Source organism: Xenopus laevis, chromosome 1S, assembly GCF_017654675.1.
Source record: "Xenopus laevis strain J_2021 chromosome 1S, Xenopus_laevis_v10.1, whole genome shotgun sequence".
Taxonomy (NCBI): domain Eukaryota; kingdom Metazoa; phylum Chordata; class Amphibia; order Anura; family Pipidae; genus Xenopus; species Xenopus laevis.
In genome coordinates, this window is record NC_054372.1 from 129,626,114 (window position 1) to 129,637,746 (window position 11,633).

At 41.5% G+C, this 11,633-nt stretch overlaps 1 protein-coding gene across 5 annotated transcripts in view; it reads right to left on the minus strand.

Moving 5' to 3' along the window:
• The window catches only part of rnf31.S (ring finger protein 31 S homeolog), a 34,479-nt gene extending 23,323 nt beyond the window's left edge, over positions 1–11,156 (minus strand). Inside the window, exons 1-8 of one of the 5 annotated variants that reach the window (XM_018240084.2) lie at positions 10,998–11,156; positions 8,812–8,969; positions 3,950–4,093; positions 3,386–3,541; positions 2,621–2,680; positions 2,423–2,468; positions 1,473–1,499; positions 881–1,043 (exon numbers count right to left, since the gene is read on the minus strand). In XM_018240084.2, the coding sequence (XP_018095573.1) occupies positions 881–1,043; positions 1,473–1,499; positions 2,423–2,468; positions 2,621–2,680; positions 3,386–3,541; positions 3,950–4,093; positions 8,812–8,967 (752 nt within the window). In that variant the 5' untranslated portion in view covers positions 8,968–8,969; positions 10,998–11,156. 5 annotated transcript variants of the gene reach the window in all.
• Positions 11,157–11,633: the final 477 nt, after the last annotated feature.

The window sequence follows — 11,633 nt, forward strand, 5'->3', positions numbered from 1 at the left end:
CCAAAATAACAAAGCAGAGAATATTGTAGTGCTGTTCATTAAACAATGTGCCATTTATAAATGTTTTCATCTTTATTGCTTTTACTTTACTTGTGGGTGAAAAGATAGTCCAGCCCAATAAATGTGGGCCTAACAGTATGGAGACGATTAGAAGCATATTGTATACTACATATATACAATATCATTTTTCATCCGCCCATCATTTATTGTATCATCACAAAAGTTAATAAACTGGACTATCTTGTTTTGGGTACATAATCTACATATTGACAATATAGAGTTTACTTCTATTGTATGATAATTTATTGTATGTATTATATTACTGTAAACAAACTTTGACTGTAGACTTCACTGCAGGGGGATGCACCGAATCCAGGATTCGGTTCGGGATTCGGCCAGGATTCCGCCTTTTTCAGCAGGATTCGGCCGAATCCTTCTGCCCGGCCAAACCGAATCCTAATTTGCATATGCAAATTAGGGTTCGGATTCGGTTCGGTATTCGGCCCAATCTTTCACAAAGGATTCGGGGGTTCGGACGAATCCAAAATAGTGGATTCGGTGCATCCCTACTGCAAAGCTCTGTTGGAATGCGCCTGTGGTATTCAAATACTTTTATTGGTAAACTACCAATAACAGCTCCTAAAATGAACTTTATATTTCCAGCAAAAATTCAGGCATTTATTAACCTGACCCCTCTCTTAGGTATAAGACACTATGTTGTACCAGCAGAAAATCAGCTATACCAGACTGAACACAGTAAATGTAAAACACAGATTCCATGATTGCCAATATTGCCTTCCCTGTTGTGTGCTTTTTGAATGTGTTTGCATTGTATTGTTTTAAAAAAATTGTTTTAGCTTTATTTAAGATCAATTAGTACCTTGCCATTGCTGTATTGCCACAGGGTAGACGCACATGTTCGGCACGGGCTGGGTGAGAGTGTGCTCTCTTATCACACTCCTCACAGAGCATCTCATTACAAGAACAACAAAACACAGAACAAGCCAAAGTACCACAAAGAAAACAACCAGCAGAGGTGGTTTCTAGGGGGGAAAAAAAGAGAGAAGATGTATACTCAGACAGAAACACCTAGTGCCCAACAGCAATGTCAATGTTTTTTAACTTTAGCAATTGTATTTTGCTTTTTTTTTAATATTTTTGCACCTGTTTGTTGGGGAAAAAATCAAAATGGCTTTACTGAAGCTTTTATTTTATTGTAGTTTTTTTCTGCATTGCACCTTATAAGGTCCTAATTAAGCAAGCAGATTGGAATTGAAATACCAAGACAAAGGCAACATATTACTATGCATATTCTCTGCTGAAATAAATTTACCAGTATAGAGAACACAATCCCTGGCTTTTTCCACTTTTTTTTTTAATTGTATATTTGTACAGACAGTGTAAAAACATAATTCAGAACACATTATTTAACAATATTCAAATGATGTATCAACAACATTGTAATCCCGTACCTGTACATTTGTTGTTGTCAGAAGTGGCTAGAAGAAAAGTAAAAGAAAAGAGAAAAAAAGAAAAAGGGGAGGTATAGAGACAGAGAGAGGTCACAAAAAAGGTGGGGTGAGGGGAGAGAAGAAGAAAGTCAATATGGTGATTTAAAAGAAATGTTGTAACATTATAAGGGTGTGTTGTTACTGTGTCATTGCTTTTTATTGTCAAACATTATACATACATCATCAATGTATAAAGTATTAATAAGTGGTATCATTTGGAGTCTGGTCTTGTCTGTTAAAGGAAAACTATACTCCCAGAATCAATATTTAGCCTTATCAAGTGGCCTATTAAGGAAACCAATGAAACTGAAATATAAATATTAGTAAATATTGCCATTTTACATGTTTTACCTTGAGCCACCATTTTGTTATGGTCTGTGTGCTCCTTCATAGATTACCAGACCAAAAATGCTGAAGCTTTAAGTGTGGGAGTAAAACACAAAACTTCTCCATTAATTGGCGTATGTCACCTAACATGTATGTATGTTCTTGGTTTGTTTGTGTGAACCATAAATCGTATGGTCCCAGGGGGCTGCGCTTAGTTCTTAAAATGACAGTTTTCTATTTAGGATTAACCACTGTCACATCCTAATTAAAATTATATTTTAATGAAAATTGGCTATTTAGATGAAGTATGGTTTTTTTTTTTTTACTTTTTTTTTACATTGGGAGCTTAAACATTTAAACTGATATTGCACATTGAATATAGAAAAATCTTCAGAGCTAGAGGTGTGCAAATTTATAGCTAATCAGTTATGCTTTGCTGAGGATGTCCACTTTATTCCCTGACAATAAAAGTTGCAAATAAAAGGTTACATTTCACTGGTTAGTAATTTTACTGTGTAACATATAAAATGAATATTTGAAACAGAAATTTATAGACAGTAAGATGTTAAACAGTCTGAAATTACCTGGATGTGGATCTTTAGATACACTTATGTAATCAGCAACAAGAGACTGCTTTAAAGAAAAGAAAAAACACTTTGAATACATAAAATCGAAATTTCAAGTTCATATTATTATGTTCCTTGAATACCAGACGCACTACTGGAGTAACACAGGGTAAGTGCCTTCTATGAAAAGTAAACATTCATATAGCAAACAAATACCTGTGGCAGTTCACCACCTAAAAGTTCTTGTGCTGCTTCCTTCTGGCGTGGGTGTGTTTTCTGTAATACAGTACAAAATAATTTTAAAACTTGCTTGTTAAAAAGAAGGCAGGTTATGAATTAAGTCCCAAAGGATAAAGTTACTCAAGATACAACAAGGACTCTACGTCAGAAGAGAATCTATCTTTCTATAACTTCCAACTATTGAATAGCAGTTTAAATTACATTATTTACTATGCAGACAAAGAGCACAGAAAGTGCTTATACATGGACTGATATTGATCACATGAATCCATGTATGCAGCCTGCAACTAATTAAATTTCACTGGCCACTGGGGTGATATGATTGTTGCATGGGATCAACCCAAAACAGCCCGCTATGAGGATAAACAAATCAGATACTCTCATTTAGAGACTTGTCCAAACAAGTTAAATTTATGATTGGCTTCTTCTTCTTCTTCTTCTTCATCATCATCATCATTTCTAGCAGTTTAGACTACAAGAAACAATTATGCTGGGCATGCTTACATTGAACATTAGCAATACTTGGAGCTTTTCTGCTAATGACTGTACCCAAACAAAATAGTTGTTGGTAACCGAAATCAAAACAAATGGAAAATGGACATGTTTTCTTTTATTTTCACCACAGTCAGGTATTGAGGGTAAGTGAAAGCAACAATGGGTTTTCATTACATTTTTTTTATTGTTTTTTTTCTGGTCTTACGGCCTATACAGTGACCTTTCCACTGTCAGATAATTCCCTACCGAGACGAGAAGATTGAGTTCATAGTGAAGAATAATCACATCAGCGGTTACAGCTGCAACAGTAGAGACATCTGGTTCCAGAACAGAATCTGGAAAACTTAGGCCATCAGGAAGTGATTGAGAGTAGCCATAAAGAGACAAAACAAATCGTCCACCCTAAAAATAAAAATGTAGTATTAGCTTTCTAATAGGCTGAGAGATCATCGATTATTGTTTATGATGGCAGAATGGTTCAGCTCTTTCTACTCTGAACAATGATACTAGACATTAAGTACAAGGATTTAGTGGTAATAGTTTATCATACATGTTTTCCGAAGTCATACGAAGTTGCCTTACGAGAAAACGTTATGCGACTTCGGAAAACAAAGTGATCTGAGTGCCAGCAGGAAGGCTTTTCAGGGAGATTAGTCGCCTGAAGAAGAGTAGTGTGTGCCCTTACCCTCAAGAGACAAAAGGATGGAGGACCCTGCCAAGTAGGGCTTAGAGTCTACATAAATACCTTCCACCCAACGTTATCTTTCAAAGATATACTCAAAACAGTGTTTTGTATGCTGACATATTCACCTCAATGGCATCTACTGTTGTCTTGAAAACAGGGTTGTTAAATTTGACACTCCTCCAGAACTTCGGTCGAAGTGGGGACAAAAGATTCCTTCCATACTTCTCAAGGATGTTGAGAGCAGTGATCACAGAGTGTAAACGTGATACCTGGAGAATTAAATGTGCGTAATCACATGATCAATGTATACTCATATTACAGATCAGCACAGTTCAGGTTCTATAGTGTTTCCTCTTGCTCTTTAAAGATGTCATATTCAGTATTGTCATATCATCAGTATCAAAAAAATCACGTGCTCTATTGCTAATTCACTACAAGTTTGCACCACTTTCTATGTAGCAATGCAGTGTAGATAGAGATTTCTACCTTTATCTTTACTTTTGTCCACATATGAAATGCACATGCTTCAGGCCTAATTAGCAGTGACCAATACTTCTGCTCTTTTTTTCTAAGCAGCTGTGAAGCATGCAACTGATCTACTTCCTAAATGTTGCAGTGCCACCTTTATAAGAATAGTTTTGAGTCTTTTAGAGTTAATATTTACCAACCCGATAAGATTGAATACTGGATGAGTCTTCGGACTAATTTCCAACTGTGTTCCATGCCATGCCTGTTTCTGAGGTGGCAGGTTTAAGATGAAATTCAGGTGCAAATTACAGAGGGCAGGTGACTGATGGGGGGTGGTCATTAGGTGATGCCCAGCTTTGCCAACTCTTCAGGAGTTGATTTAAGCCGTTATTCAGAGGACATGTATGCAAAATTAGTATTTACTTCATAAAATGTGGCTCTGATTCTTATGTAAAAGCACATTTCTTACCATGCACCCTTCTCAACTCACGCCAGGGGAGTCTCCCTTCTGATTCGCAAGGGAGTGGTTTTTGAATTCATGGATATCCGCACTGATTTTTATGGTCGTTATATCGTTCTACAATGCAAGGTCGATAACAGACCTTTGACCCTAGTGAACCTATACTGCCCACCCCCCTTTTCGTTGTCTCTGATGGACCATGTTTATAACCTGCTTGCTGCTCTACCACCGGCCCCCCTTTGTATATTTGGTGACTTTAACACTACGCTCGATCCCTTACAGGATAGGCTACGACAAACTCCCGGATGCCACTCAGGTTTGAGCAGATGGATTGACTCCTTAGGCCTTTTGGAACTTTGGAGATGGAAACACCCAAGTGAACGCCAGTTCTCCTGCTACTCAGCCAGTTATGGGGCGCTCTCACGATTAGACATGGCCCTAGCGTCTGCGGACTTTGCCCAACTGATAGTCTCGGCTGAGTACCTCCCGAGAGCATTTTCGGACCACGCTCCGCTCCTGGTCTCATTGGGGGCCGCTACCACCAGGGAGCGCCCTAGCTGGAGACTGAGTCCACTGTGGCTGTCCCACCCCCTTGTCCAGCAACGTGCACAGGAAGAGTACATTGCCTACTGGGCCACCAACAGTGGCACAGCGCCCCAGGGGACTTTATGGGAAGCATCTAAGGCGGTTGCCAGGGGAGTCCTCATCAGCAGTATTGCCGCAGCCAGGAAAGGCAACAAGCTGGAAGTAGAACTAGCTCAGAAAACCCTTGAGGAGGCGGAGGACGCCTACAGATCAGACCAAACAAACGCTACCCAAGCCAATCTGTCACAAGCCCAACGAGACTTTGAACTTGCCCTTACAAAACTAACCAGGAAACGGCTGCTGTACTCCTCCCAAAGGGTATTTGATCAGGGTGACAAGGCGGGCAAACTCCTGGCTAGACTAGCACACACCAGAGAGATGCAGACCCTAATTCCACGGATTCGAGACGCTGGAGGGAACTCAGTAACCAACCCCCAAGACATTTTAGGCTGTTTTGCCGCCTTTTACCAAGCTCTGTATAGCTCCAAGACTTCCTATTCCCCTGAACAACTTGAAGGGTACTTGGACCGCATTGACTTTCCCAGACTGTCGCTAGCTGAGGCCAGTTATTTGGATAACCCGATAACGGAACAGGAGGTGGCTGAGGCGCTGTCTGCAATGGCTAGCGGGAAAACACCGGGCGGAGACGGATTCCCAACGGCCTGGTACAGGTTGCATGGGAAACACATAACAAAACATTTGCATGATACTATTCGGGATGCTCTTGAGACGGGTGCCTTGCCCCCTTCTTTCCATAATGCAATCATCATCCTGATACACAAAGGAGATAAGGACCCAGAACTGTGCGATTCGTACAGGCCGATATCGCTCATTAACACTGACGCCAAAATTTTTGCTAAAATTTTAGCAACCCGCCTGTTGAAGGTCGTCTCATCCATCATTCACCCCAACCAATCCGGCTTTATGCCCGAAAAGTCTTCGGCCACCAATCTCAGAAGAGTTTTCACCCACATGCAAACAACTCATGACAACAGTGGCACTAGAATAATGGTTTCTCTTGACGCAGCTAAAGCGTTTGACTCGGTCGAATGGTCGTACCTCTGGGCAACACTCCAAAAATTCGGCTTCGGTTCGCGGTTTATCCGCATGATCCAACTATTGTTTCAGACACCCTCGGCCCAAATCAGACTTGGCAATCTGCTTTCTCCGCCCTTTCCCCTATCTCGGGGTACTAGACAGGGCTGTCCCCTCTCACCACTCCTCTTCGCTTTGGCTATTGAACCTCTGGCATTACGGATACGCCAAAATGTGAACATTTCTGGATATCGATATGGCCCATTGGAGGACAAACTAGCCCTCTACGCAGATGACCTCCTGTTATTCCTGGCGGATTATCACCATTCACTCACTGAAGCTCTGTCTGTCCTTCATACATTTGGTACTTACTCCGGCCTGCTGATCAACAAGGAGAAATCGGTGATATTGCCTATAGACCCTACCCCTGTCCAACCTGTAGCCACCTATGGCCTCCGCTGGGTGAAGGAATTCAAATACCTTGGGATCCTTCTGAAGTCTGACCCCCTGGCCTATATAGAGGATAATGTTACCCCGGTTATTAACCAATTCAAAACTACTACGGGCATTTGGGCCAACCTGCCCCTAACTCTGTGGGGGAAAGTCAACCTATTCAAGATGATATACCTGCCCAAATTCCTCTACAAACTTCACAATTCCCCGATTTGGCTCCCCAAAACAATCTTTCAAAAAATAAATTCAATTCTCATTCCCTTCCTGTGGGCGAACAAAATACCCCGTTTCTCCTGGAAACTGCTCTCGGCTCCAATATCCAAGGGCGGCCTGGCGCTCCCCCACCTGCATCTCTACTTTCTCGCTAGTCAACTCCAATATATCCACGGCTGGCTGCACTCGGATGATACTGACACTGGCAATGTTCTACTAGCCCTCCGTGTGGGGTCGTGGGAAGCTCTCAGACACCTGCCGTTTAGGAAGCTTGGGGACTACCGATCTTACCCCTCCACTGTCTCGACTCCACATAAAGCCTGGACTCTAGCTTGTCAAATCACTGGCCTGCCATCCCCGGTCATATCCCCCTATCTGGCTCTCTGGAGAAACTCCCATCTTCCCCACCTAAAAAACCTTCAAGATATGCATTACTGGCCCCAAATGGGGATAAAAGTTCTAGGAGATCTGCTGCTAGAGGGAACGTTCCCCACATTGACACAGCTGCAAGCCAAGACGGGGGGGAAGGAGATCCAATTCTACCGATTTCTACAATTAAGACATGCCTTTCAGGCACAATTTAACACACTTAGTGTGGCCTATGCCTCCCCCCCGATGGAAGTGGTTCTCCGTGCTCCCCAAACCTCTAAACTTATATCACGCCTTTATAACTCACTACTAGGCTCTACTCCTGCACCGTTCCTTCAGGCTCGTCACAAATGGGCCCACTGCATCCCCACTCTAACTGACGACCAATGGGAGGATGCCACTGACTCGCTATATCGTGACCTGATCTCCATCAAAGACAGAACGATCCAGTTCAAACTGATACACCAACTGTACAGTACTCCAGTGAAATTAATGAAAATGGGTCTTCGCCCTGATGCAAACTGCCCTAAATGTCACGCTTTGGACGCCTCCTTCTTGCATCTCCTATGGGATTGTCCACCGATCCATCAATACTGGATAGGGGTGATTGGCTATATGGTGGACAATCTAGAGTTCCCGAATGTACGCAATCCGGAAGTGTGCTTATTGAGTCTTATAGATGACCTCCTCCCGCTGAATAAATCTAGATCTCTGGCCAGGACTTTACTCTTTTATGCTAAAAAAGTGATTGTGATGACATGGATGGGTGACAAGTTTCCTACCCTGGATCGTTGGATCAACCTTGTTAATTCAGTGCTCCCCTCGATTAGAATAACTTATGAATCTCGAGGCTCCCCTGCGAAATTTCAGAAGGTGTGGGCCCCCTGGCTTGATACTCACTTAGTTGATGATTAGTGTTGCTTCTGTGGTCACTCTCATTTGTATTACGGCTAGCCCGTCTCTAACCTATTTGTAACAAGATGAGCATTCGTTTATAGAGCAGCTACCTCTTTATATGTAATATGCTAAACACTGTGCATTCTCTCTCCTTCTTTCTTTCCCTCTTTCTTCCCTTCCTTTCTTTCTTGTTTATTGTAAAATGAAAATAAAAACCTTTTAAAAAAAAAAAAAGCACATTTCTATTATGTTTAGATATTTCCTAACATTAGACAATGTCACAATGAAACACTTTGCAAGCTTTAAAATGCAAATATTACAATGAACATCATGGGGTCTAAATACCTTTTTACTATAAATTACAACCTTTCTTTTTTAGAGCACCAACTGTATCACTTCTGGCATTTATTCTGGAATTTAATGTAATATAAGCTTAGGGATGAAAAGATTGGTCCTTGAAACTTATGATGCATGGTGCAAGCAAATCAGATTATGATGCAAATTTACCTGTGTTCCCCCTTTTATTAGATCCTCCGCATTTAGTCTCTGATACCGTTCTCTTAAAGGCAATTCCAACATTTTATCCAGGAGTTCAGGGGTCAGGGCTCCTGGCTGATGAATTAATACATTTTCCAGAGCATTCCTTATATGATGTTCTGCCATTTCTAGAGAAAGTGTGTGTTAATACAAATACAAAAGCATATACTACATTTTTACCCATAAAGCTTATAAGGAAACTGTAACATTGAGGATCAAATTTTTTCTTTGGTATTTAAATATAACCTCCTGAGAAATAAATGTAAATACCCAAAATAGTTTTTGAATCTTTAAAACTAATTAATGTCTGTGTTTGAAGCCTCGTTCAATTCTGCATTTTGACATGCGAAATCTAGATCTGGGTTGATCAAGATGGTGTGAAGGGGTCAAGTTATGCTTGCACTCTAAGGGCTCTTACAGACGAGCATTTGAAGCCGAACGCAGGAAAAATGCAGCATTTGCGTCTTAACCTACGTTCAGCCCCATTGAAAAAAACTGAATGCGTCTACTCCTGCGCTCCCCTGCGGCTGAAAACATAAAAACGGAACGCAGGGGAGCGCAGCTTCAAACGCTCGTCTGTAAGAGCCCTAAGTCTCCAATGAAAGCCACTTAGACCCAATAGTGCAGTTGCAATTGTTTTTTTACAGGCAATCAAAATGTTATTTGTGTACTCCTGGAACATGCTATGTCCTTACGCTGTTGTAAATACACATTAGCTAATAAGGCATAACTAAGCACACTTGGGCATAAGGGAGCCTTGTGACAACTTGTAACACCTCATCAAAAGTTAAAGGAGAAGGAAAGGTTAAAACTAAGTAAGCCTTATCAGAAAGGTCCATCTAAATATACCAGTAAACCCCCAAGTAATGTTGCTCTGAGTCCCCTGTCAAAAGAAATACTGCATTTCTTTCCTTCTATTGTGTACTCATGTGCTTCTGTATCAGACTTCCTGCCTTCAGCTTAAACCTCATTGCTCTGGGCAAGAGCATGCTCAGTTTGCTCCTCTCCCCCCACCCCTCCCTTCTCTACTGTAATCTGAGCCCAGAGCAGGGAGAGACTCAGGCAGGAAGTGATGTCACACCACATTAATACTGCAGCTCCTATTCTAAACAAACAGAGAGTTTCTAGAGCTTTTTACTCTGGTATGGTAAAACATTCTACAGAATAAATATAGCATTCTAGCTTGCACTATTGCAGCTAATCTATTGGCAATAAAATGCCTCCGTAGCTTTCCTTCTCCTTTAAATAGGTACTGACATCAAAAAATAACTTTTTTTTATATCTATCATAACATTATCGTTGAATGCTAGTTATAATATTGTCATAAAAGTATTTGCCTGATGCTTTTATGTTACCTTTCTTACCCCCATGTTCCTCTATGACGGGGGCTGCCATATTTGTGCAGCAGTAGTGCATTAGAAACTCTAACCGACAGGTTGAGAAGGGACAGTCACGTTGGCAAAATGGTCAGGTTTAGGAACTTCAAGTAACAATTACAAAAGCAGAACAATCAGCAAAAAAAACGGTCAACATGACCTATAGCAACTTTTAATGTAGATTGATATTTTGAAAAGAAAATGTTTAGTGTCAGTATCACTTTAAGTAAAGGACTCCTACTTTACTTTCTGCCAATAGACAGCCCATGCGTAATGAATAGTGTAATAACAAGGAAGTGGATATCTATATTTCACAGACATGCCCCTTCTTAAATGTACTGTAAATCTCACTCCTAAACAGATGTGATAAATAGAACAGCTGGGGATAGCTGGGGTGCATTGTGGGGTGCACAGGCTGACACAAGTAACTGTGTGGGTGGTAATGGAAATATCCCTATGGATATTCAACCTATGAGCCCCTCTCCTGATTTATATCTTGTTACAGGGAATTGAATGTTGGAGGTGGTAAAAGGGGAATCCCTGGGTGTTAAACACAACACAGGCAGAGCTTAGGCAAAGGACAATATGGCTGGAATTCTTACTAATAAAGTCAACACGTATCTGAGGCACTTCGTTTCAGTGTTTCTGTTCTACCATCCCTCCTCCTACACAACTTTCCCTTTCTACACTGTACAGTACAGATCTCTTCTTCCTGTAAGTCTTTGCCTCTAAAATACTGTCGCTCAGTCACTAACCAGCTGTTTCCCGTCTCCCTTTTACCTTCACACTCATGTCCTTCGCCCACAATCTTCCAGCGTTGCGTCTTCGACAGCCCTGTTATTTGCTTCCCTCTCCTCTCTGCATTCAATTTCGTTTTCTCTCTGTCAGGAAGTGGCAGGCAGCCTGTCACTAGGCCACAGAGACACCTTGAGGCCGGAAGTTAGACTGCAGCAGGAAAGGCTTAACCGTTCCATCCCCAGCACTACTGCAGTCTGCTGCTGCTCTATCGCTCTGTGTATGCGTGCAGGTAGCTGCCCCCTCTTTCCCCCGCTCTTTCTTCAAAAGAAACATTGGTGGGGAGTAGAAAACATTACAAGAAGCATGAAGGACTTAATATATTATTTACAGTTAGGTGGAATATGTACTTCTGAATTACACAGCTCTCTTGCCTTGTTACCCCCTTATTTTAGATTGTAAGCTCTATTAAGTTGGGCCTTATTTACCTTCTCTTTTGATTAGTATGTGTAGTTTACCTGTATGGCTAATGTGAGTGCCTATAGTCAAATGGCCACTTACTGTGTCTGACATGGAATGCAGGGGGACCACATGTAGCTGTCATTAAATGGTGGTGGGCTACACGTGTCTGTCATGAAATGCTGGACTTGCTCACATTGTGCCTGTAATAAGGGCAGGCTC